The sequence below is a fragment of the Chionomys nivalis genome, chromosome 7, assembly GCF_950005125.1.
Source record: "Chionomys nivalis chromosome 7, mChiNiv1.1, whole genome shotgun sequence".
Classification (NCBI taxonomy): Eukaryota; Metazoa; Chordata; class Mammalia; order Rodentia; family Cricetidae; genus Chionomys; species Chionomys nivalis.
Genome location: NC_080092.1, coordinates 10175654 through 10203355, shown reverse-complemented (window position 1 = coordinate 10203355; position 27702 = coordinate 10175654). Strand labels below are relative to the sequence as shown.

The 27702-nt window shown below is 44.2% G+C and overlaps 1 protein-coding gene and 1 pseudogene across 1 annotated transcript; one reads left to right on the top strand and one right to left on the bottom strand.

Annotated features, from left to right (window-relative positions):
* The first annotated feature begins 24 nt into the window (after positions 1-24).
* On the top strand, positions 25-27141 carry Hmox2 (heme oxygenase 2). The gene is made up of 6 exons (XM_057774222.1): positions 25-121; positions 22790-22914; positions 24485-24602; positions 25553-26044; positions 26658-26784; positions 26873-27141. The coding sequence occupies exons 2-6, from the start codon at positions 22829-22831 to the stop codon at positions 26998-27000; spliced, it is 951 nt and encodes a 316-aa protein (XP_057630205.1). The 5' UTR covers positions 25-121; positions 22790-22828; the 3' UTR covers positions 27001-27141.
* On the bottom strand, positions 7310-7757 carry LOC130878745 (40S ribosomal protein S15-like; annotated as a pseudogene).
* Positions 27142-27702: the final 561 nt, after the last annotated feature.

Genomic DNA, 27702 nt, shown 5'->3' with positions numbered 1-27702 from the left:
CCCCCGCCCCTTTCTGCGTGCGCACGTCGCGCCGTCCTCGCGCTCGCCCTGCTCCGCTACCGCGACGCTGGTGGAGTCACTGACACGGAGACCGACGGACGTGCGAGCGTAGCGGCTGAGGGTGAGTGGCCCACGCCGTCTCCGGCCTTGCCCGCCCGGGTCCTCGCTGGGCCGAAGTCTTCCTCCAGAGCTCTGCTCGGTTGGTCCGCCGCCACTCGGCCGCCAGCCCGAGGGGGCATCCGGGCGGGGGACGGCCGGAAGCGGGCTGAGGCCGGGGAGCGGGAGACGGGGGTCGGGGAGGGGGCACCGAGCGGGCCTCGAGCATCAGGTGAGCCCGAAATCGCAGACGCCGCCCTCTAGAAGACCTCTGAACTCCGACCCAAGCGTCCTCTGCTGTCCCCGTAGGGCACAGCCCCTCCCAGCGTCCCGGAGGATGACTCCGGGGTCGAAGTTAGTGCAGCCCAGCCCTTGAGCCCCCCTGAGGTCCCGGAGGAGCCCGGGGCGTGACGGCCTTCTTAGTCCGCCCTGCAGTGACTCCCCTCGCTGGGAAGAGCCCTTAGAACCTCTGGGGACTTTATGCGTGACCTCTGATGCAGACTGCAAGACTGGGAGGACTCTACGGTCTGGACAGGGAGGTCCCTTGTCACCTCCAAAGCACAGGGCTCTAGGTGACTTAATTGCCCTGTAAGAACTGCCAAGACCGCCTTACACAGTGTTTGCACAAGGGCTGTCTGTGCCCTGCCATTTAAATTGGTTCTGAAGGACCAGTTGCTGTGGCCTGTGGCTGTTCATCCTTACTGTGTTGTGTCGCTGGCACCACTAACTCAACAACGGGGAGAGACCGCTTGCTCTTCAGCCCTTTCCCAAGCCTTCTGTTTCCCCACCTTTTTTAGAGACTCGTGAAGTAAATCGAGCGATCTCCCACAGGCAAGGTGATGGCACAGATGAGCTTAAATCCAGTGCCCTGCCTGGACGTCCTGTGATCTTTCAGAACTGGACTGGAGATTAGAAATGGCTGTGTTGTTTAAGTGGTTATACTGGCCTTAAGCAGGCCAGTCATGTAGAAGGAAATAAGCCTGTTACTGGTTTTGTGCTTCTCTGTTTCTGCTGTGGTGCTGTTTGTAATAATTATTATAAATGTTATCATATATAATGTATAATAATTTGATATTTTTGGTGGTGGAGGTTGAACAGGACGAACACATATTTTACCACTGAACAAAATACAATGTTTTGTATTTTGAGAAAGGGATTCTTGGCATGTCCGTGCTGGCTGAATTTGAGATTCTTCTGCCTCAGTCTCCTGAGTGCCCTAGCCTAAAACCATCTTTTCCCCCCTTTGGGACAGGGTCTCTCTTAAAATTATCTAGCTCTGACTGTCCTCGAACTGGCTGTTTAGACAGACTTCAACTCACAGAGATCCATCCGCCTGCCTCTGCCTCCCCAGCGCTGGGATTAAAGGCGTGTGCCATCATGCTGGGAGCTAACTGTATGTTTTGATTATGGCATTTATTAATGCTTTTAGTTTCTTTGAGGAGTGAAAAGTGTTAATTCAGAATTGCTTCCCCCAGAAATGTCATGAGATTGTAGTCTTGTTTGCTAGGCTCGCTCAGTTCAGTGGCACAGTTATCACTTCATGTGATAAAATTGTTAAACATTGGCTAATACAGTGCCGCAGCCAAACCTGATTAGAGTGTGAGAATCTGTGAGCTTGGAAAGTAGCCTTCTTGTGAGCGACCTGATAGTGCTGAGGACGTGTACAGGAAATCCTGTGATTCCTCCAGACTGAGGCTTGAGTTCTGCTTTTTTCTTCACTCGGCAGTCCATTGAGCTGCTGAGTCAGAACTATTAGTACTCCAGGGGTGGCAAGGCCGGTGAGCTACAGAAGGTCAAATGTTAATTTCTTTAACACAAATCTGTTGAAACTTGCAGGCTCATGGCCTACCTTGATTTTTAAAAACAGCTGATTCGTTTTGTTTTTCGAGACAGGGTTTTTTTTGTGTAGCTTTGGTGCCTGTCCTGGAACTCGCTCTTGTAGACCAGGCTGACTTTGAACTCAGAGATCCACCTGTCTCTGCCTCCTGCCTGGCAACAGCTGACTCTTTACAGGACAACTGGGCTTTGCTTAGGGATTCCACCAAAAACTGGAATATCACCCTCCAGAAGTAAATCTTTTAGCAACTGGAGTTGTATAATTCAGAGTAAAATTCGTAATTCAGCTTGCCACTTCTTAGAGAAATAAAACCCCCAAATGTTTCTCTCTGTATCTTACTGTCTATAGTTAAGTAAAAAGTTACTTAAATGTATTCCTGTTTTGGAGGGTTGGGGAGCAGCCATTGGGAATTTTGAGGCTAGTACAAGATACAGTGCTGTAATTCAGTATTTGGAGTTCAAGGTCCTCCTTGGCTACCTGGTGGGTTTGAGGCCAGCCTGAGCTACTTGAGACCCATAAAAAATAGCAAAAACAGGATAAAGGTTTTAAAATTTTGTTGTAATCTGAATAATTTCTCATTTTTATTTTATGTGTGTTTATTTTTGCCTACATGTATGTCTCTGTGAGGCTGTCAGATCCCCTGGAACTGGAGTTACATTGTGAGCTGTCATGTGTTGCTGGGAATTGAATCCATGTCTTCTGGAAGAGCAGCCAGCATTCTTAACCACTAAGCCATCTCTCCAACCCCCATATTATCAATGCTTGACAATATATAGAGATTTTTTTTGTCTCTCTTTTTTTTTTTTATTTTTGAGACAGGTTTTCTCTGTGTAGCTTTGTTTTTTTCTTTTTTAAATTCTTTTTTTTTTTTTTTTTTTTTTTTTTTTTTTTTTGGTTTTTCGAGATAGGGTTTCTCTGTGGCTTTGGAGCCTGTCCTGGAACTAGCTCTTGTAGACCAGGCTGGTCTCGAACTCACAGAGATCCGCCTACCTCTGCCTCCCAAGTGCTGGGATTAAAGGCGTGCGCCACCACCACCCGGCTTAAATTCTTTTTTAATTAATATTTCCACCTGCTCCCCTCTGTGTAGCTTTGGAGTCTGTCCTGGAACTCACTCTGTAGGCCGGGCTGGCCTTGAATTCACAGAGATCCTCTTACCTCCGCCTCCTGAGTACTGGGATTAAAGGTGCGCAAGAGATTTTCTTTTTTATTAAAAATTATATGTGTGCATAGAGGTTTGCATGCTTTTTGGCTTGTGGAAGTTGATTCTCCTTCCACTGTGAGTTCTAGTGGTCAAGCTCAGGTAGTTAAACTTGCACTTATACCAGATGAGCCATCTTACTGCCAAAGAAAGAGATTTTTTTTAAAAATATTTATTTATTTATTATGTATACAGTATTCTGTCTGTGTGTATGTCTGCAGGCCAGAAAAGGGCACCAGACCATATTACAGATGGTTGTGAGCCACCATGTGGTTGCCAGGAATTGAACTCAGGGCCTTTGGAAGAGCAGGCAATGCTCTCAACCACTGGGCCATCTCTCCAGCCCCCGAAAGAGATTTTTTTAAAAGACTTATTTATTTTATATATGTGAGTGCACTATCCACACACATGCCTTTATGCCAGAAGAGGACATCAGATCCTACTGTAGATGGCTGTGAGCCACCATGTGGGTGCTGGGAATTGAACTCAGGACCTCTGGAAATGCAGCCAGTGCTCTTACCCACTGTGCCAGCCGTCTCTCCAGCTCCTGAAAGATTTTTTTTTAATTGGTTGTTTTGTTTGTCTCAGTTTAAAAACTGAGAGGGAGGGAGGAGGAGGAGGAGAGTTGTGGAGATCAAAGGACACCCTGTGGGAATTGGTGGTTCCCAGGGATCAAACTCAGGTTGTCATACTTGGTGGCAAGTACTTTTACCCACTGCACTCTGAGTGGCCCTATTTTGTTTTTTTGGAAACAAGGGTCTCTGTAGTCCAGGCTGGACTTGAGCTGGAGATCCTCCTACTTTACCCCTCTGAGTGCTGGGATTCCAGGTGTGTGCCATAATACCCAGCTAAAATATGTGCTGCTTTTTTATTCTTGAAAAAAAAAAGATTATTTTTACTTTTAGTGTTTTGCCTGAATGCATATATGTGCACCACATATGTGCCTAGCGCCTTCAGGTCCCTTTGATCTAGAATTATAGATGGCTGTAAGCCACCATGTGGTGCTGGGAAATAATCCTGGGTCTTCTTCGAGAGCAGCAAGTGCTTTAACCACTAAGCTATCTCTCTCAGTGGTTACTCTTCTTTCTTTCTGTCTGTCTGTCTGTTTATCTGTCTATTTGTTTTTAAGACAGTGTGACCTGGCTGCCCTGGAACTCCATATTTTGCCTCTTAAGTATTGGGATAAATCTTTCTTTTTTTTTTTTTTTTATTTTTTTGAGACAGGGTCCCTCACTGTGTATTCCTGGTTAGCGTGGACTCAAAGAGATCTGCTTCTTCTGCCTTTCCAGTGTTGGAATTAATGTGTGTACTACCATATTATATCAAAAAAGGGGATTTTAGTATATGATGAGTCTTACAGACTGTGGAGCCTTTAAATACTGCTTATTGATCTAAGATGGAGGCTACTAAAATCTGTTTCGGTAAATCTGAGATTGGGACTGGGAATCAGTGGTTTTGGGATGTGATTCTAGATTAGTCCTCTGGAATAAAGCACAGCTGAGCAGAGAAGGATGAACTGGAAGGTGTATAGAGGTGGTTAATGGGCTACATGAGCAGTAACAGCAGGGGAGGAACGAAAGAGTGATTGTTGGGTGGGATCAATTGTGTTGTCTGTTTGTGTGCAAGAGGCCAACCAAACAGATGTTACCTTCTTTCTGCCCAGGGGGAAAATTAATTTTTTGTCACATGAAGGGATTTGTTTCCTTCCCAGGAGTACCATGAGCCTAATTATTACCATAGTTCTCAGTAATTTTAAAAGGGCCTTAGGGAGGAACAGCATAATGAGACTGCTGCCTTGTCCCTAACTTGCCTGAATACTCCCAGTTTCTGCTTTTCTTCCTGGGATTGTTTTAGTTTTAAGACACTGGTTGTACTATGGTAGCTTATATTCATTTCCACATTTACCTGAGATTCCCAAACCACTTCTTTCTGTTTTTTTTTTTTTTTTTTAATTTATTTATTATGTATATAGTGTTCTGGCCACCATATCTCATTATAGATGGGTGTGAGCCATCATGTAGTTGCTGGGAATTGAACTCAGGACCTCCGGAAGAGCAGTCAGTTCTCTTATCCTTTGAGCCATCTCTCCAGCCCTGTTTTTGTATTTTTAAGACAGATAAGTACTCACTACGTAGGTCCAGGCTCACTGTGAATTCATGTTGACCCTCCTCTTGAGCATTTACATGTGGGGTTACAGGCGTGTGCCCAATGCTTGACTTATTAATACTCTTTATCTACCATATAATTTTTAGTTAGTTTAGTTGGCTGGCTTGTCTCTTAAGTAGCTATTATGGTCATATTTTTCTACTAATCATGGAGATTATAATCTAAACATACAGGGGAACTGAAGGAATAGTGATTGTAGGGGTTGAGTCCAGGGCCTTATGTATGTTAGGCAAGCACTCACCCCTGAGTTACATTCCCAGCCTTCTCTGCTTTTTCCATTGGAAGGTCAGGGTTGAGCCAGTCTTTTCTTTGCCTAAAATAGCAAGTATCCCATTTCTAAGCAAATTACCCCAAAACCCCTCCATTCTTCTGTTGCATACTTAAATATTTATTATCTTCAGTAAAATTCTCAAATGTTCAAAATGTTATTATTTTCTTTGCTCTGATGCCTTTTGTTTGTTTTCTATTATGTCATCCTCTGTGCTGAATTTTTTTTTTCTTTTTTTAAAATGATTGATTATTCGTATCAGTGTTTTGCCGGAATGTATATTTTGTGTGAGGGTGTTAGACCCTGGAGTTGCAGACAGTGTGAGCTGCCATGTGGGTGCTGGTATTTGAACCTGAGTCTTCCAGAAGAGCAGTCAGTGCTCTTAATCATTGAGCCATCTCTCCAGCCTCTATGTCATCCTCTGTAAGGATTCTAGGAGCTATGTGTATCTTAAAAATCTCAGTATCATGCTGGGCAGTGGTGGCACACACCTTTAATCCCAGCACTTGGGAGGCAGAAGCCGACGGATCTCTGAGTTCGAGGACAGTCTGGTCTACAAGAGCTAGTTCCAGGACAGGCTCCAATGCTACAGAAAAACCTGTCTCAATAAAACAAACACAAAAATAAAAACAAGAAAAACCCCTCAGTATCACGATAGTATACATTCCCAAATTTTAAAGGAATTGACATGTTAAATGCATATGTCTAGCAGTAGAAGGATGGAGGAACAGAAATGTGTGCCCCTTTCGTAGAAGTGTGTTCAAGAATCTAAGCTGTACTGTAAGTGGCAGCCCTGAGAAGTCGTACAAAAGACAACAAAAACCTGGCATAGTACCAGGAACTAGGTCATCTTGGGAAACCCAGAACAGTACAGTTGCTGTAAGATTTATGATTGCTCTGCTGCTGCTCCATGTTTTGAGGTGTCAGACAAGTTAAAGAGCTGAGAACTAGGAGCCAACCCCAACAGGTCAGGTCAGAGAAAGACTAAAGCAAGGAGATCTACAGAAGAGCTCTCAGACTGGAGTGGAAGCCTCGTGCTCGCAGAGAGTAAACTCCTGAAGTAGGTGTTCTTAACCCGAAATTCTGGGTGTTAGATTAACTTTTTGAGGACCTATAGTTGCTCACAGATAGAATAGGGAACTTCTTTTTCTGTGAAAAAGTTTGATTTGACCTGGAGCCTTCATCTGATGCTCAGCACAAAGAAAAAGGGCAAATGGCCTTCCTCAGAAATGGACAATTGTATCTTTCTGTTACATCCACACTGAGGCTTTTGTTTCTGCTTCTCAGCAAATTATGGTCATTGATTTTTTTTTTTCCTTTGTGATAATAACCTAAAGCCTTGGCATAGTGTTTTAGAATGTGAATAGACACAGGATCTGACTTTGTTATGCTGTTGTATTGGTTTTACCTTCTTGTGGTTGGCTCCTTTCTTGGAGGAACAAATGAGAAAAGACCCTGCTGCTGTGAAGTCCTAATTCTAAGGACAGCTGAGAGGACACAAGAATTTGGGTCTGGGGGGCTGGAGAGATGGTTCAGTGGTTAAGAGCATTGCCTCCTCTTCCAAAGGTCCTGAGTTCAATTCCCAGCAACCACACAGCAACCACATGGTGGCTCACAACCGTCTGTAATGAGGTCTGGTGCCCTCTTCTGGCCTGCAGGCATACACACAGAATATTGTATACATAATAAATAAATAAATATTAAAAAAAAAAAAGAATTTGGGTCTGTCTGTCCCCCAGGGTCTTTATTGGCATAGTTTCTGGAGGGGGATAAAGCCGGAGGAGTGGGTGGCACCAGTACCAGGCTGGCCATGCTTAGCGGGCTTCTATGTGATGGAGAACTCCTCCAGGCAGTGGCCAGTCATCTCTGGTTTGACTTCCACCTGGCTGAAGGTCTCACTGTTATACATGCCCACCATGCTTCCTGCCATTTCAGGCGGGATGATCCTGTCTTTAACACCTTGGGCTTCTCCACGGTAGGCACCTCCTTCTTGGTCTTTCTCAGGCGCTTGAGTAGTGAGCTTGAGTAGTGGGTGCTGCATTTGCTGCAGGCCATGGTTCAGGTGTCAGGTGCTGCCTCTGCCGGGCACTGTACAATGTATCATCTGCTCATAGCACATGTCCAGCAGCTGGTCCAGGTCCATGGTAGGTGAACTTGAGGAAGTTCTGCTTTTTCATCTCCACTTCAGCCATCTTGGCAGCTGATCGAAAAAGAAGGACTTGTTTTTTAAAACTGATCTAAGGAGGGAGTGTCTGATGGGGACTGAGAAGCATTTGTTACTATGATTGCTAAAAATTTGCTCCTGGTGACTGGAGAGTTGGCTCAGTGGTTAAGAACAAGAAATGCTCTTGCAGAGGAGTTGGGTTCAATTCCAGTACCCATATAATGGTTCACAACCATTTTTAACTCTAGTTCCAGATCTGATGCCCTCTTCTGACCTCAGAGGTCACCAGACATACACATGGTATATAAATACATGCAAGCAAAACATTCACTACACATTACATAAAAATCAAATCTAAGCCTAGGCTATCGAGTGAGAGTTCCTAGACAGCCAAGGCTACACACAGAGAAACCCTCTCCCCCCCCTAATTTTTTTTTAAATTTTATTCATGAACTAACAGGCTTACTCCCTAACTAGCTATTTTCTTTATTTCTGTAATTAGATTTTATTTGTATGTATGTGAGTCTGTGTACATGTATGTGATGTCTGTGCAGGTGCCCACAGAAGCCTTACGTGAGTCCTAGGGACCTTTTCTTGAGTTCCCTGGAAGAGCAGCAAGCACTCTTCTCTTAGCTGTTGAGCCATCATCTCTTTAACCTCTCTCTCTGGGATTCATCTTGCTATTTATTTATTGTCCTCTATTAGATGTTTGAACGTGCCTCGATTTTGAGAATATCTCTAATTCTGGAGGTAATTTCTTCAACAAATTCTTGATTATGTGTATGCATCATAACATGTGCAGGAAAAACTTGAAGTAGTAAGACTGATATTATGAAGGACTTACTAATAAACTTGCTTAGGAAATATTAATTACACAGATAATTAAGTTAAAGGAGCATTGCCTCCTGGAAGGTAGGTAGTGTACTGAGCAGGCTTGTTAGAGACTATTAGAAAATTGTGTGCCATAATTGAAGATTAGAGTTACCAACTTAAAACCAGTCATGCTCACATCAAAGAATATGTTCAGGGGTAGCTCAAGGGGGCAGCACAGGCCACAGCCATCAAGTCCTGGTCTGCCATTAAGTCTCCCGAGCTCTTACCAGGAAAAGTATAATTCTGTCAAGTGGGCAAGAAAAACCCGGTAACAATTCCAAAAACTGGCATACTTTTTTTTATCCCCTCCTCTATCTTTCTATCTTGCAAACACTGGTGTACTTAAATAATTCTGGCAATATTAAGAGTTAATTCTGGTAGTATCTTTGCTGTGTAAATCTTCCATCTGTCCAAGTGGCCAGACTTGCAGTCTCCTGTCTTTGTTTAAATTGTTCAAAGTATGTTGACCAGGCAGGGAGTCAATCATACAAGAGGTGAGTCACCTTCAGTAAAAGAAGTTCTGTTAGGCAGATATTCCAGCACACAACAGTGTCCCACCAACCAACCCTTGGCTCACACAAACTTACCCATTCCTCTCATGTGTCTTTCTTAGTTGGAGCCTCAATTATAGACTTCAGGAGTATTGGCTCATCTGATATTCTTGTTCCTCCAAACCATCTTGTCCCCTCCCCCCCCTTTTGTTGTTTTTTGTTATTTTGTTTTTTTGAGACAGGGTTTCTCTGTAGCTTTGGAGCCTGTCCTGGAACTCCCTTTGTAGAACAGACTGGCCTCGAACTCACAGAAATCCTTCTGTTTCTGCTTCCTGAGTGCTAGGATTAAAGGCTGCCTGGCTATCCCCGTTTTTTGACAAAACAACCCAGACCAAAACTACACATGCCAGTGCAGGATCTGGAGCTCTCATAGACATGGACAGCTCCAGTTTCTGTGATACTAAGCAGGATCTACTCACGTGGAAATGATGTTAACAAACAGCTTAAGCATGTGTCACTTTGACCTTCTTTGTTCTGTGAAATTGATGTGATTAATAAAACTGCATAGAAAACACACACAGAAGAAATTGTTCAAAGTATAACTTGGAACTGGGACTAAAAGAGATTTAAGGATGACAAAGTATGTGGAATGCATAAGCCTAAGGTATATCTAAATTAGTAAAATCTTCTATTTTAGGCTGGCTCCTCTTTGGGCATTAGCAAAGCCAGGCTCTCGGTATCTTTAAATGTGCACAGTGATTTCTCAGGAGACAGAAAAAGAGAGTCATAATCTAGAAAATGTGTGAACAGGTAAATGCTGTTGCAGGGTACAAGCACTTATACAAGATCATATTTAGCCTTACACTAACTAGGGAAGCACTTCACTGCTGAGGTGCATCTCTAGTCCTTTTTTTTTTTTTTGGTTTTTCGAGACAGGGTTTCTGTGTAGCTTTGGAGCCTGTCTTGGAACTCCCTTTGTAGACTAGTCCTTTTTAAATGTTGAGACAGGATCTTGAACTTACTTTCTGACCCAGGCAAGTTTTGAACCTGCCATCTTTCTGCCTTCACCTCCTGATTAGCTAGGATTACATACCTGAACCGCTGTCATATCACTTTTATATGTGACCACATGTACTTTTCATCATACCTACTTCCATTACCTCAGCATATCCCCGATTTTTATTTGTTTGTGTTTTCAAAACAGGGTAGCTCTTGTAGACCAGGCTGGCCTCGAACTCACAGAGATCCATCTGCCTCTGCCTCCTGAGTGCTGGGATTAAAGGCACCACCCGGCTTTCCCCACTTTTTGTTTGTTGTTTTTGAGATAGGGTTTTACTATGTAGCCCTGTGTGGCCTAGAACACTATGTAGACCAGGCTGGCCTCAAATTTGTGACAGTTCTCTTGCCTTAGCCTCATGACTGCTAGGATTATAGCTGTGCACTACTACATATAGCTTGTTTTGAGGCAGTCAGGCTGGCATCAAACTCCTATCTTTCGGTTTCAGCACTGTGAGTTTTGGAATTACAGGTGTGTGTAATCATGTCTTGCAGCTTGACAGTTTTAGAACTCATTTAATTTCTTATAACTATCTTGCAGAATTGTTACTACAAAGAGTAGAAACTCAGGGAAATTGAGTTGCTGTTCCTGAGTAATCCAGCTGGTGTGTGGCAGAACCAGTGTTTGCTCCTGGTTGTGAGCATTGAAAGCCTGTGCTTTAACCACTGCCATGCCTATGTGCTGCCTCTTGTCCTCTGTGTAGCCAGTGGACTTCCCAGTGGGCTGGTTGGTTTTAGTTAGCTTTTATAGAATGCTTACTAGTGGCGAGGCTCCCGAGATCACCACTTAGTTCAGTACACCATCTCAGCTTCTCGTGTGTGTGACAGCAGCATTGCTGAACTGCTGTGCAGGGAGGATGTGTGGGCATATACCTGCTATTAGACTTGGTGGACTCATTTTCTAGGAACTTTCAGAGGCAGGGGTTCCATCTTTAGATCATAGGATAATGTATGATACAAATACTGAAATGGGTCTCTAAATTAGTAGTCATATGCTGCATTTGTGCAAACAGCAAATGACTGTTGGGTTGGACAGACTTATGTTCTGGGGAATCTACTAGTCAGGAAAATAACTCAACTCTGGTGTAGATCAAGTAATTCAACACAGCAGTCTGTTCCCGCTTTCCCTCAGTCCTGGAGGGTATCATTGAGGAGCTGAAGTGTCTAGAAAACTTTCCTAGAAATTCTAGTTGAAAGTTCTTCTGTTAAGTAAATATGAATATGAGGTATGGTACAAGTAATTTTCTCCTTTTTTTCCCCTTTATTTTTTATACGTGCTAGTCCCTCTTTTCTTTTCCTCCTCTCCTCCTGCTTCCCCCGTCTGGTGCTCAGAGAGGGTAAGGCCTCCTCTGGGAAGTCATTTAAGTCTGTCCCATCAACTCGTTGAGGCTGGACCAAGGTCCTCCTGTGTTCATGTTGAGCAAGGTGTCTCTCCATAGAGAATGGGCTCCACAAAGTCAGTTCATACATTAGGGTTAATCCTGGTCCCACTGCCAGTGATTCCACATACTGCCCCAGCCACACACAACATTGTCACCTGTATTCTGGGGGTCTAGTTCGGTCCTATGCAAGTTCCCCAGTTGTCTCTCTGGAGTCAGTAAGCTCCCACTAGCTCAGGTCAGCTGATTCTGTGGGTTCCCCCATCATGGTCTTGACCCCTTTATTCATATTAGCACTCCTCCCTGTCTTCGATTGCACTCTGGGAGCTCAATCCAGGTAAGATCATTTGGTAGAGTGCTTGCCTTATATGGATGAGGTTCTGTATTCAATTCTCAGCAAAATTAAAAGTTTGATTGGATTAAAGTTCATCCCTATATATTGGCCTGTATCTAAGAATCTTTTTAAAAATACTTTTTTATTTTTAATTTGTATATGTGTGTTTGAGTGTGTTTGTAGAGTGCCTGCAGAGGCCAGAAGAGGGTATCAGATCCCCAGGAGCTAGAGTTACTGGCAGTTGTGAGTCGCCCAACATGGATCTGAATTCTGCTCTTTACCAAGAGCAACATATGCTCTTAGTAGCTGTGCCGGCTCTCCAGCCCCTGGAAGGCTTTTTAGCATAGAAAAAGCTTCATGAGTGTTGGAGAGATGGCTCAGTGGTTAAGAGCACTGGCTGTTCTTCCAGAGGTCCTGAGTTCAATTCCCAGCAACCACATGGTGGCTCACAACCATCTGTAATGAGATCTGGCATCCTCTTCTGGCATGTGGGCATGCATGGAGGCAGAATGTTGTATACATAAGAAACAAATAAATCTTTAAAAAAAAAAAAAGAAAAAGCTTCATGAGTCTATGCTCTGGTATATGTCTCTATTTATGGGACATAGTTGTCCGTATGTAAATCAGCCCTTTTTGATGAGAGAACACAGTTGAGGACCCCACTCCTAGTGACTCCGGGTGCCTTGCTTATTAAGGTAGGAAGTAAAAACACAAGATGGAAGTACAATTCCTCTGACAGTTCAAATGTAGGCTGTGCTGAGAAATTCTACCCTTTTCTTCTCAATGCATCAGCTTTATTTTATTCTCTTCCACCACAGACTCAAAGCTGTATAAAACATAAAGCAGCCATTGCAGTTACTTCGTCTTCTTTTAGGATGTCATTGTTTGAAAGTCTGTAGTCCCTGGGAAAGCAGGGACAGAAACAAGGTGAAATAGAGAGGGCAGCAGCTGGTGAAAGCCTTGTGCTCTAGAGCTGCTGATCTTACTGTACTGTTCTTCTCCTTCATTCCTCTGCCCTTACACTTTCCAAGCGGCATACGCTTTCTTTCATTTTTTTATTTAATAGATATTCATTTTTAAATTGTAATGTGTGTTTTCTGTGCATGTATATGTGCCACTTACATTCCTGATGCCTGAAGGGGTCAGAAGAAAGCATTGGATCCCCTGGAACTGGAGTTAGAGGTGGTTGTGACCGACTGTGTGGGTATTGGGAATTGAACCCCTGTCCTCTGGAAGGGGGAGCAATGCTCTTAATCACTCTCCAGGCATCTCTCTAGCCCCATCAGCATACATTTCTAGAAGTAGTTAGGACTGCTTAGATTTTAAAATAATCAGTACACAATTGACACACAGATTCTTGTTTGTTTTTTGAGACAGGATTTCTTTGTGTAGCCATGGCTGGGCTCTTTAGACCAGGCTGGCCTTGAACCCACAGAGATCTGCCTCCCTCAGCCTCCAGTGCTGAGATTAAAGGCTTGTACCAATACTACCAGACTGGCATACAGATTCTTAAAACTAGATCTTCTGTTTCTCTCAATTGCCATGGTAACTAGTGCTATAGAGATGTAGAGACCCTATTGTGACCTCTAGTGTAGGAATGCCACCAGAGCCTCTTACTTGATTGTCCACTAAGGCCATATAGGTCTGGCTCTCCAGGCACCAAGTGTTGGGGTGTGCCACCTCCCCATCTGGAACCACCTTAGGTTGCCATCTTATAAAAGCAGGCTTTACCAAAGAACGGTCATCTTGGATTGCATAACTAAATGAGCCAAGGCAAGTGTTTGAGGGGTAGGAAGCAGCAGCTCTCAATCTCTGTGTGTGCATGTGGAGGCCAGAGGTCGACATTGAGTATTTTGCTTATGCCTTCTCCACCTTAGTTGTGTTGTCCCTCACCCCAAGACGTGGTCAGGGTTTCTCTGTGTATAGCCTGGCTGTCCTGGAACACACTCTGTAGATCAGGCTCATTTCAGACTCACAGATCTGCCTGCCTCTGCCTCCTGAGTGCTGGGATTAAAGGTGTGCACCACCACCATCCGGCTCCTCCCTAGTCTTTGAAGCCGGGTTTCTGACTAAACTTGTTGCTCATTGATTTGGCTAGACTGACTGGTCAGTAAGCTCCAGGGATCTGCCTTTCTCCTCACTCAGAATTGAGGTTACAGAGTTCCATTATTTTATGTGAGTCATATGAGTGAGAATGGAGGTTTTCGGTGATTTTATCGTTAACACTCAACTGTCTCCTCAGCTCCCAGCTCTTTAAATGGAAGCTTAAAGCGTTTATGTCTCAGAACTCATGGGGTCATGTTTTCATCCTGAAACAAGAGTGGTTTAATACCTCCATGGTATGAATAAATGCAGTGTGATTCAGCAGCCTCCACCTTCAGCTTCAGTGTAACCTGTAGTCCATGATAGTACCCTACTAACTCTCATATGCATGAACCAGTGAAAACTAGTTGGGGATTAGGAAGAATCTCTTACATTCTGAATGACTCGGGTATAGTTCCAACTTGACTGTTAACTTCCTGTGCCCTTAGGCAGGTTAATTCTCTTCATTTTAGCACCCCCTTGGGTTTTGTTGTTTGATTTGGTAAGACAGTATCTCACATAGGCAATGCTGGCCTTGTAGCCAGTGCTGGCTTCATAGTCACTTTGTAGCCAAGAATGGCCTTGAATTTTTTTATCTTCCTGCCTCTACATCTGGAATGCTCAGGTTATGGGGCTGCACCAATATGCTCAGTTCATGCAGTGCTGGCCATTTAACCCAGGGCATTGTCCATGCTGAACAAACACTATACCAACTGAGCTATAGACCCAGCCTAATTTCTCTGTCTCTCTCTGTCTCTCTCTAAATTAGACTAAGGAGGCAACACCAGGCCTCTGAAATTGTTTAATTTTGGTTATTTGATTCTTCTTTTTTTAAAAAAATATTTGTTTGCTTTTATGTGCATTTGTAGTTTGCCTGCTTTTCTGTCTGTGTGAGGGCACCAGGTCTCCTGGAACTGGAGTTACAGACAGTTGTGAGCTGCCATGCGGGTGCTGGGGATTGAATCCAGGTCCTCTGGAAGAGTACCCAGTGCTCTTAATTGGTTGGTGACCCGTCTCTCCAGCCCCTGCTTTAATTTTATAATTAGTGGAACACTGCTCAAAAGTGACTTAGACTGAGTGGAGTGTCCAGGTCTGTCAAATTGTGACCTGCTGCTCTGTCCTCTACTTATTGCCCTGCAGGGGTAGTTTTAAGGCATTTGGTGTTATCAAAGAGGAAAGTACCTGGGAGCTGGGTTTGCAGAATGACAATTCAGAGCCATCTTGATTACTGACTCCCTCCAACCCCTAATGTGATTCTGTTTTTTTTTTTAATATCTTTTGTTTCTTGAAAATTCGTACATGTATGACAGTGTATTTTGATCCCATGATTTACAGTTCTTATTTTTAGAGAAGCTGAAACTGCTATAAAAGTGATAGAGGGGAATTCCACATCAGCTAGCCACAGGGTACATAGTTTTAAGCTTGCTCAAAATTGTCAGATTTTATTTATTTATTCATTCATTCATTCATTCATTTATTTATATTTAAGATGGGGTTTCTCTGGTAGCCCTGGCTGGCCTGGAACTCACTCTGGAGATCCGCCTGCCCCTGCCTTCCGAGTGCTGGGATTAAAGGTGTGTGTCAACCTGCTCATCGTCTTACTCAGAGCTTTTTCTTTCTCTTTCTTCTTCTTTTCTTTCTTTCTCTCTCTCTTTTTTTTTTTTTTTTTTTGAGACAGGGTTTTTCTGTAGCTTTTAAAGCTTATTAAAGGCGTGTGCCACCACCGCCTGGCACAGAACTTTTTCTTAATGCCTTTCTAGAGTTGACTCCCACCTCCAGAATTTCTTTATGGAAATTGGTACATATGTTTTGCCCTTTAAAAAATATTTCTACTCAAGGGAGCTAGAGAGATGGCTCAAGGGTTAAGTGTGCTGGCTGCTCTCTCAGAGGACCTGGGTTCTTTTCCCAGCATTTACACAGCAGCAGCTCACAACTATCTAACTCCAATCCCAAGGGATCTGACAGCCTCTTCTGGCCTCCTGGGGCACCAGCACACATGGCGCAATGATACACTTGCAATCCCACCCTCCACGGTTTAAAAAAAAATCCTGCTCAAGTAATTTTAGATTTTAGTCTGGGCTCCGTCACTGTGCCTGTCATTCTTCTCATGGTACTGGAGTTGCTGCCTTCTTGTTCTGGGGGTTTGTTCATTCCAGACAATGGTAGATGGTAGACAGGGAGCAGGAGGGAGTCTACTGTGATTTCATTTATTGGAGGAAGGCTCACTCCCTCCCCTTTCCTGCTGTGGGGCTGTGAGAAGTGAACTTAGTGTCTCACATATGTTAGACAAACAGGAAAGCTGTTTACCAAGACTTCTGATTATCGCAATCATCAGTTCCAGGCTCCTTTGCTGGTGTCTGCTTTGAATGCTGGTATTTGGTCATGATAGAGTTGAGGACACCCATCTTCCTCAACTTAAAAAAAAAAATGCTTGTGGAAGGAACCTAAGACATCTTGAGATGTCACTTATTGAAGATTCTAAAGCAAAAGGATGGTACTTTTAGGTTTTTGTTACTGTTTTTGAGACCAGGTCTCACTATGTAGCTTAGGTTTGCTTTGAACTGCCTCACGCCCTGCCTTCCCCCAGTGTTAAGACTGCAAAGATAGATACACCACTACACCCTGGTTTTTTTTTCGGTGCTGGGGTAGAATATAGGACTTGAAGAACACTAGGGAAATGTGCTGCCACAGAACAAACCTACCTATGCATTTAGCTTTCTTGCTATTTACCCAGAGTTGCGAGGGTGTGTTTCATAAATCAGGCTAAAGTTTTTGTCATTGGAGTCCTTACTTTTCCAGGATTTCCCGTCTGGTCTTGCTCTTTATCAAGAGGTTAATAGTCATCTATTCAGTGAACTGTGGGGTTGAACTTCCACAAATCAAAATGAAGAAAACATGATACTTACATACCAGATTCCCAGAGGAACTGCAGTTACAAAGTTCAGAGACCTGGGGCCATTTATTCTAGAAACATTTTACCTAGAAAATGTTTCCTTGGTGTTGAAAGGCCCCTGTTATCAAGTGTCTCCTTAGGTTAGAGCTGACCCAGCTCTCTGTTGTCCCCAACATCCAGCACACAGCTAACACTGAGCTGAGCCAGCATTGAGGAGTGTGAGCATTCTTTCCGGCCTTGGTCACAGGTCTTACCCTGAAGAGAACAGGTACTGCCATTTCCTCACACTGCTGCAGGAGGGCTGAGTGTTCTGGTATGTGATGTGTCCAGAATCACCTGAATTGGCTGGACTTCGCATATTTCCTTCCTGATTGTTCTACAATCACCCAACTGCTCTTCCTTAGTTTTGAGTTGTTAGTGACAGGGTCTCACGTATCTCAGGCTGACCTTGAACTCATTTGTATCCAGGGATGACTCCTGATCTTCTTTCTGCCTCCACCTCCCAAGTGCTGGCTTGTGTTGTCATGCTCACTTTACTAAGCCCAGTTGGGGATTGAAGCCCTGGGCTCTCCCAGTTGTTCATTCTTCCAGCTTTCTCAGTAAGAGGCCAGCATTTGAGGCAGCGTTACATCTCAACAACATTTTCATGCGAGTATCTCATTTTAGTTTTCACAGCATATTTGAGAAAGTAAAGCAAATTTTGTTGGCCTGTTTAATAGATGAGGAAACTCAACTTCCGGAAATTATGACTCACATACTGCCAAGAGCTAATTAGTATGGAGACCTTATCTCCCAAACCTAAAGACCAGGCCCTGTGGGGTCAAGCTACCCCTTCCACGCTTGAAGATAAGCTGGGTTTCTAGTAATAATTAGCAGTAGGTAGGAGTTAGAAGTAGCTTCAACATGCTGGCAAATCCACTCAGCATGTCCCTCCTCCAATACCAGGTGGTGGCTGACCTAGAAAAACAGGTCACATCTTCTCTGTCCATCCATTTGCTAAATGGAATGTAAAACTGGCTTTTGGTATTTTAATTCTCTTCGAGACCAGCCTGGTCTACAAGAGCTAGTTCCAGGACAGGCTCCAAAAAACCACAGAGAAACCCTGTCTCGAAAAACCAAAAAAAAAAAAAAAAAAAAATTTTTTCTAATTACTTGGAGAGGAGTTGTGTGGGTGAGTGTAGGCTTGTTTTGGGCTGAGAGGGCCTTTTGAGAATTGGGTCGCCTGCCACTGTGAGTTCTAGGTTTTCAGGCTCATGCTCACGCATTTTTACTCTGAGCCATCATACCATTTATGTGTAGTTAATTCTTATGAATGCTAAATTTTACTCTCCCCACCTCCCCTAGCAGTTTTGTATTGTCTTGAGATAGGGCCTTGGCATTTATGACAGTCCTCCTGTCTCCACTCCTCAAGTGTTGTGATAACCGGCATGCATGAATGCTAGAGTTTAGTGGTGCTAAAGAGACCAAGTTACTCTTCAGTTTGCCTTCGGGAACTGGGTTTATTATGTTGATTCTTCCTATTTGTCCTGGCATGGTCTGATAAGCTCACCCAGGGATGCCTAATACTGTTTCATTTCCTAAGGTTGCTCGTGTGATCTTTCCACAATGTATGCCTGTCTCAAAAAAAGAATTATTTGTCAATTAAAATTTGGAAAATAAAGAGAAAAAAAGAACTAGATCTAAAGTTAAAATCAGGTCTCATAATGGTTCATTTAGTGCCAGGGCACCCAGTTATACACTCAATATACAGCTTTCTTTTTTTTTTTTTTAATTTTTATGATTTATTTTATTTTATGTGGATGAACATTTTTCCTGAATGTATGTATGTGTCTGGTGCCCTGAGAGAGCAGAAGAAGGTATCAGATTCCCTGGAACTGGAGTTACAGACAGTTGTTAGGTACCATGTGCATAGTGGGAACTGAACCTGTTCCTCTGCAAAAAGCAGCAAGTGGTATTCTTGACCAGAGGGCCATCTCTCCATCACCTCAAGTTAATTTTTTTTATTAATTTATTTATTTATTAAAGATTTCTGTCTCTTCCCCGCCACCGCCTCCCATATCCCTCCCCGTCCCCTAATCAACTCCCCCTCTCTCATCAGCCCTAAGAGCAGTCAGGGTTCCCTGCCCTGTGGGGAGTCCAAGGACCTCCCACCTCCATCCAGGTCTAGTAAGGTGAACATCCAAACAGGCTAGGCTCCCACAAAGCCAGTACGTGCAGTAGGATCAAAACCCAGTGCCATTGTTTTTGACTTCTTAGCAGTCCTCAATGTCCGACATTGAGCCTATAATTCGTGATCCTAGAGAAGCTAAATAAGAAGGTGAACCCAAAAAAAAACATATAGACATTCTCCTGGATATTAACCTTCATCAGGCGATGAAAGGAGACAGAGTCCCACATTGGAGCACCAGACTACAACCCCAAGGTCCAAACCAGGAGCAGAAGGAGAGAGAGCACGAGCAAGGAACTCAGGGCCATGAGGGGTGCACCCACATACTGAGACAATGGGGATGTTCTTTCGGGAACTCACCAAGGCCAGCTGGACTGGGTCTGAAAAAGCATGGGATAATACCGGACTCAATATACAGCTTTCGTTTAGCTTGTATGTCCAGTGCATTCTGTGTGCACACTGTGACAGTTATAACTCAGATTGGAGGCTCCAGAGGATGCTCTGCTCTGATGGGTTGGACCCTGATAGTGAATGTCGGGAATCCTGATCAGCCCTGTAGGAAGCTTCCGGTTTAATCGGGGCAGTCACATATAGGGTAGTATGGTGTCAGTTATCTACAGGAGTGAAATCTTGAACCATAGACAGCCTTCTAGGAAGCAGGCAGGGGACTGACAGTGATGGCAAGAAGCCTAATGCCCAGCAGAAATCTGTTCAAAGAGGGAATCATGATCAAGTCTTGGTAAAGAATGCTAGGAGCAGCCACTTAACCTCCCTGTGCGTATGGGATAATAACAGTGACTCATGTGGGCGTAAACGGATTGTTGCTGAATGTCACTACCCAGTGAGTCAGGCTCACAGCATTGTTCTAATGCCAGGGAACAGGTCACCCTGCCATTGCTTTTCTGTTACCTGTTCCTTTCCTTCAGTGCAGAATGAATACCAGAAGTCTTTATTATTCTTTAGCTCATCGGATAGGAAGTGACCGTGATATGGACCTTAGGTTACATTTCTGCCTGGCAGCAGTGCTCTGAATTACCTGGCCTTGTGAAATTTGCTGGAGTTAGTCTCCACAAAGGAGAGTTTCTTTGAATAACGTCTGTTATTTCAGAAAGTCCTAATGCCTTCACAGTGCTTTACCAGGAACAACAGCTCTGAGGTAGATGTTTTAGATCTGCTCTGTGGGTACCTCTTGCTGGAAATCTCTGTGGTAGGAACGTGCTGCTTCACTCAAAACAGGTATTAGAATGAAAACCAGCAGCCCATTGGGAAAACAGCTGGCAGGACAGGAATTAGGGAGTAGCAGTCAGGTTTTGTTGTTTTTTTTTAAAAGCTGGGTGGGGCGGGGCACAGAATGCCCTTTCTGCTGCAACTTGTGGTAGCAGAAGGGCCAAGGACTGACTTCCTGTTGACTAGTTCAGGGCAGAATTTTGCTAGTTTTCTTATACCAACCAATTTCTATTTGTGTTTCCTTTTTATTTCCTTTCCTGCATTTCTCTCTTTTTTCTTTCCAATAGGATAATGCTACTTTACATAAAAGAAACAGCCAGTTGGCTAAGTTGGCCAACAAAAACCATAAATGAAGAGTTTTCCAGATTCCCTCCCTGTTGTTAATGTACTTATATGGCGACATAATCCTTGCTGGGCAAGCACTCTACCTCTGAGCAACATTCCCAGCCCTGTACAGTGCTGTGCTGCTTATACATAGTTGTAGTCATGGTTTGGATTTTTTTGGTTTTGGTTTTGGTTTTTTGAGACAAGGTTTCTCTAGGTCACAGTTCTGGCTGTCCTGGAACTTGCTTTGTAGACCAGTTTGACCTCGAACTCACAGAGGTCCTCCTGCCTCTGCCTCCCAAGTGCTGGGATTAAGGGCGTGCACCACCACCTCCTGTCATATATATATATATATATATTTTTAATGTAGACTATTCTGTACGTGATCACAGTTTGTCAGCTTGTCAGGGTGGTGCTAGCATTGTTATTGTCCTTTGAGTAGCTCACGCCTTGGCTGTTAGGCTGTGTGATTTATTTTCTTACTTTATAGTATGACTATTATTAGGGTATAGATTACTGGGTTTTGTTTGTTTGTGTGTTTGTTTTTTCGAGACAAGGTTTCTCTGTGTTAACAGTCCTGCTGTCCTGGAACTTTCTTTGGAAACCAAACTGGCCTCGAACTCACTGAGATCCACCTGCCTTTGCCTCCCGAGTGCTGGGATTAAAGGTGTGCACCACTGCCTGGCCCAGTTTTCTATTGTTAAGGAGTATGTCCTAGAGTGTACAGCTCAACAGAGGATTTGGAAATGTAACTTTTCAAAGACTGAGATAATTTTTCCAGTAGGGCAAGGTAACCTCTTAGTATTACCTGTGTGGCCATTCGGCCAAGGAGTGGTAAATTGGCAACATGAATGAACACATTTGTCCCCCGGCAGGAGCCTATGTTGGTTGAATATGGTAACTGAGCCTTCCTGGAAAGGGAGCTTTCAGATATCCTTGAAGACTCAGTATTCTTCAAAGGGAAATAAGTAAATTGTACTTGGAGTTTAGAAAACTATTGAAGTGATAAACAACAGGTTATTAATATTATTGTTTTAAAAAAAATGCATACTTAAGCAGGGCGGTGACGATGCATCTCATCCCGAGCTGCAGCTTTACCTCAAGGGCTATTCTTACACCTGATTGTCTCAAGTGTAGAAAATGCTCAGTAAAGAAGTACTAATTGAGGCAGAAAATTAAGTTTTCTTTTTCCTTGGCCCAGCTTGGCCAGATACAGCTCCAGAGTTGGAATTTCTGCCTTTATGAGTTGACTTATTGATGAGGATGTGTCACAGTGGTCGTCTAAAAAGTTGCCCTTGCTGTGCTGCTAGAGTAGACGTCTCCTGAGATGGAGGATAAAATTGCCGCATTATGGGTTGTGCTTCCCTTGTTGATGAAAGGTCAGCCTTGAGTAGGCAGTGGGCGTTGACCAGCGTAGCTCTTTATTTCATGCAGCCCAGCAGAGTACAGAATAGGCTCGGGATAGTTTGCTAGGTGACTCACTTGAAGGTGTCTCAGGCTTGTGGAGCTGTTGGGCACAGCCTGGCTTAATTAAACTCTTAACAACACCCTGTTCATCCTTTTTTACTTGGCAGTCCACAGGTAGAACGGAAAGCCTTGCATTGCTTAATAAGGTGAGATCCCCTGCAGCCTTTTTTTTTTTTTATGTATCTTTCTTTTACGTGTTTAGTAGCTTTTTATTTGTGTATAATTTCAAACATGCAGGGGAGAAATGATAAGACTAGTACAGAGAACTTTTGTAGCCCAGTAGTAGTGCACACTGTTAATTCCAGCACTCGGGAAGCAGAGGTAGGCAGATCTCTGAGTTTGAGGCCAGCCTTGTCTACAAAGCAAGTTCCAGGACAGCAAGTTACATAGAGAAACCTTGTCTGAAAAAAAAAAATTAAAAAGAGCTTTTGTATACCTTTTACCCAGACTGTCAGCATTTGCCTCATGTGCTTTCTTCACAGGGATGCACACTTCTTACATTCTTCTCAAGTGCTGAGAGTAGGTGCGGACAGCATGCTGTTTACTTCTGAATGCCAGTGTGTATTGCCTAAAAACAAATTCAGCAACGTTATAATTATACCTAACTTATTGTCCAACTTCAGATCTGTCCACATCCTGAAATGGTCCTAGTAATGACAGAGCTTTGTTGTGAAAAACAGTCTTGAGGTGCAGGGGTGTCTCCTCGGTTATTGTTGGCTTAAAGCCAAAAGACATTATTCAGTCACCAATTTCTTGTGTCTTTACAGGACCAGAGTGAGGAGGGCATCACCAGCTACTCAGCAACAATGTCTTCAGAAGTGGAGACCTCAGAGGGTGTAGATGAATCAGAGAAAAAGAACTCCGTCACCCCAGGGAAGGAAAACCATACCAAGTGAGTGACAGCAGCTGACTGCTTCTCATTGAGAGGGTCCAACACCTGTCCTCTCACCTGCCATCATGCCTGGTTCAATCTGTTGGTGGCACTTAGGAATGCTCATCAGTCCTGAGTTGTGTAGACCCTGGGATGTTTGATTGGCAGTGCAGGCCCCTGTCTAGTCTGGGCTGTTCCATTCTCTGGTTTTCTGTTTTGTTACCAATGGAGACAGGCCAGATGCTGGGAGTGCTGAGTCAGGGTTTCGTGGTAGTCATTATTCTCTTTTTAAAAACCAAGTGGTGCCAGCAGGGCGGTGTGCACCTTTGTTCCCAGCAAGAAGCAGGCAGATTTCTGGCTAGCCTGGTCTACAGAGCGAGTTCCAAGACAGACAGAGCTACACAGAGGAACCTTGTCTCTAAAAACAATCAAACAAACAAACCCCCAAACCTAAGTGAGTTTTCACATGAACTCACATGAGGAATGATGAGGCAAAGCTGATTCCCTTTACAGGGTTATCTTTCTACCAATGTGGAATCTGAACTCTGTTCTAGGCCAGGCCTTTACTTGTAAATCTCTCCAGAAAATTTAAATTACTGGGCTTTGCTCTGCATTTTTCCTAGCCTTTCATTAAAGTCCCGTTGTTGGCTAAGTTATTATATCTTAAAATAATTGTTAATAAACAAATTCTCAGGACGTGAGTGATATAAATTAATCTAAAAAACAAAAACAAATGAAACTGCAGAGGCTAGACTGTTTTTGTTTTGTTGTTTGTTTTTTTAGACGGGGTTTCTTTTTATAACAGTCCTGGCTGTCCTGGAACTTGCTTTGTAGACCAGGCTGGCCCTGAACTGAGAACCAACATTTTCTCATTCTAACAGACGGACTCTATGGATATACCGGAGTTCTCCCTAGGTTCCATTGTCCTTAGGATCGTACTTTTCTCCCTGTCCATTTATTGGTGTAACTATCCTGTGTGATTCTGATTCTGTTAAGAAATAGAAAACGGAGAGGCAGAGGCAGGAAGTTCTATTGAGTTCGAATGCTACAGATCGAGTTTCAGGACAGCCAGGACTACACAAACAAACTCTGCCTTGAAAAACAAAAAAGGAGAAGAAAAGAGAAGGGGGGGGGGAATAAAAGGAGAAGAAGAAAGAATACAAAACCAAGATCTTGGTCCTCATCTCTCAACTGTCTCTTCTTCCCACATCTGGGCCCATCCAGGTAACACCCTAGGAACTGGTTCCTCATTGGGAAGAAGGCAACTTTCTGGGCTGGATTAAGTTTTGTTTCTTCAGCCACTAGGTGGCCACAGAAGCCAAATCATTCATTTGGGTGCTTACTAACATGTATACATGGATCCAGACAGTCGTGTGGAGACAGTAGTAATCTTTATGTGCCCTGAATTTTATGGCAGATTGTCACATGTGCTCGCCCTGTGCTCACATATAAGACTCACCTGTTCATGCTGGACTAGTCTGAGCAGCTCCAGCTTCAGTCTATATCTGGGGTCTAGACTGTCTTTGGCCCTTTAGTCCTTTCTGGAGAACTGGAAAGGGCTACTGTCTTACACACAAAACTCATTCCACAGAATGGCAGACCTCTCTGAGCTCCTGAAGGAAGGGACCAAGGAAGCACATGACCGGGCAGAAAATACCCAGTTTGTCAAAGACTTCTTGAAAGGAAACATTAGGAAGGAGCTATTTAAGGTTTGTGCCCTCAGTCAGATGGGGTTGGATTCTAAACTTTATTAATGGGTGGGAGGTGGGGGGTGGGAGCTCAGCCCTCAAAGGGAGAAGCTGCTGGGTCTTTTTCTTGGAGACTGTCTGGCTGCATAGTCCATGGACTCTACCCCTGGGTCCTCCAGCCTTAGCTTCCTAAATACTGGGGATGAAAGGTATGTGCCTCCATGCCCAGCCATACACACACACACACACACACACACACACACACACACATATATACATATATATAATACATTTATAAAATACATATATATTTTTTTCCTTGTGTTAAACTGTGACTGTCCTAGCCTAAATGGATTAACAGAAATGTTTGCAAATATTCGCCGTTTTTTGTTTTGTTTTGTTTTTAAGAAGTTACAGAAGCTTCCTAGGTGTGTTAAGTAGTTCACTGTATAAAAAAGGAGTCACGGCTTGATTTTTGGGACGGGACAGAGTGGCTTTTGTCTTGACCTAGTCTTGAAACATGGTGGGTTCCCAAAAAAAAAAAAAAAAAAGCTGGAGGGGGCTGGAGAGATGGCTCAGAAGTTAAGAGCATTGCCTGCTCTTCCAAAGGTCCTGAGTTCAATTCCCAGCAACCACATGGTGGCTCACAACCATCTGTAATGAGGTCTAGTGCCCTCTTCTGGCCTGCAGGCATACACACAAACAGAATATTGTACACATAATAAATATTTAAAGATATTTTTAAAAAAGCTGGATAGTTGTGGCATCACACACCTTTAGTCTCAGCATTGGGGAGGCAGAGGCAGGTGGGTCTCTGTGAATTTGGGGCCAGCTTGGTCTAGCTATGAGTTCTAGGACAGCCAAGGCTACACACACACAAAACCTGTCTTTGAAAAACCAAAACGAAACATAGTTCTAAAGCTGCTGGTTTGGCTTATAATCTTCTCCCACGATCTTAATCACCCTCACAGCTGGCCACTACTGCACTTTATTTCACGTACTCAGCCCTTGAGGAGGAAATGGACCGAAACAAAGACCACCCAGCCTTCGCCCCCTTGTATTTCCCCACGGAGCTACACCGGAAGGAAGCACTGATCAAGGACATGGAGTATTTCTTTGGTGAAAACTGGGAGGAGCAGGTGAAGTGCTCTGAGGCTGCCCAGAAGTATGTGGACCGGATCCACTATGTCGGGCAGAATGAGCCAGAGCTGCTGGTGGCCCATGCTTATACTCGTTACATGGGGGACCTTTCAGGAGGCCAGGTGCTGAAGAAGGTGGCCCAGCGGGCACTGAAACTCCCCAGCACTGGGGAAGGGACCCAGTTCTACCTGTTTGAGCATGTGGACAATGCCCAGCAATTCAAGCAGTTCTACCGAGCCAGAATGAATGCCCTGGACCTGAATTTAAATACCAAAGAGAGGATCGTGGAGGAGGCCAACAAAGCCTTTGAATATAATATGCAGGTACTGGGCACTGACCATGGAGCCTACTTCATGGAGTTATGACCATGGGTGCCTGACTTTGATCCTTTAGCAGTAGAGTCAAAGCCAGAGCTGTCTCGAGAGGCCATTGGTAGCATGATAAATGAGCTCCTGCATGCCCTAGAGGAAGGTGAGGGGACCAGTTAGCCTTTGGAGAGCATGGGGTTAGTGTGTGGCTCCCAGATGAAGGCCTGGTTTAAGGCCTGTGGATAGTTATGGAAGGGCAGAGCTCCAGCATTTGAAAGGTCTGTCACTATAGGATGCTAGCTAGGATTGATGAGTGAGCAGTTTCTTCATTTTGTAGCAAAGACAGGAAAAATATTTAGTATGGAGCCAGATTCATTGGGGAGTAGGTTTTACAAGCTGATCATGCTGAAGCCATTTCTGATCCAGAACCCCGTGTCAGCCTTAAGTGTTAGAACAGCAGTCACTTGAACTCCCACTAAGAGGTGCAGGGAAGTGTTCACTTTTTTGACTTGTTCACCTAGTCTTGATCAGATGTATCTGGGCTGTAGTTCCTCTATGGGTGGTGAGTAGGGTGCAAATTCTAAGTCTGCCTACTTTAGGGATGGCTCAGTTACTTTTTGCTCCTCAGATATTCAATGAACTGGACCAGGCTGGCTCCATACTGGCAAGAGAAACTCAGGAGGATGGACTCCCCATGCATGATGGGAAGGGAGATATACGTAAATGCCCCTTTTATGCTGCTCAGCCAGACAAAGGTAGGTTGCGGGTCGTAAGCTAACATTTCTGGAGCAGGTTATGTCATTGCTCTCCACTGATGCCCTGTCTCCTGTTGTGCGCCTACAGGTACCCTGGAAGGGAGCAGCTGCCCCTTCCGGACAGCCATGGCTCTGCTGAGGAAGCCTAGCCTCCAGTTCATTCTAGCTGCCAGTGTGGCCCTGGCTGCTGGACTCCTGGCCTGGTACAACATGTGAAGGACGTGTCATGTTATTTGCATCCTACCCCAAGTGACCTGTTCCATCCCTATCTCCACCTCTGACTAAACTACCACCTCAGGCAACTTTTTTAATGCTGGGTTTGAGAAAACAAGCAACCAATAAAAGCCAGACACTAGAGCCTCTGCGTAAACAGCATCTTCTCTGCCAGCCAGGTGCACACCAAGCATAGGCTGTCACTCTAAGGACAGCCAGTACTCCACTGCAAATCAGCCTCTGGACCTCTTCATCTGGCAGTGCCCCAGGATTTCTGCCACTTTGGAGGCCTGGGTACATTTTCTTCTTTCTTAATAATACTTGGAGTAGTCATTGCCTTTGCTTGGGAGTTGGCTGCCCATACACCCAGGCTTGGTGGGAAAGGGTCATACCAACTGATAATGTTCAATTTTCTAGGCCTCAGGGAGCCTTTTGGGGGTGAAAACTATGCTTTCCTGTTCTCAAAGCCCTTCCCCCCCACCCCCCCCAGAGCTTACCCCTTAAGCAGGCTGTTACCCTGGGCTGTCTCCACCCTGGGATAAGGTAGGTGAGACTACCTCCTGGTTCCCAGAAACAGTAGCATGTTGTGTACATCCTCCTTGACAGCCCTTGCCTACCTCCCAACACTTCTGGACAATTCCCTGTACCTTATTTTTCCATGTATTCATGTTAAGCATTATAAAGATTCTTAATGTCTACTTGAAC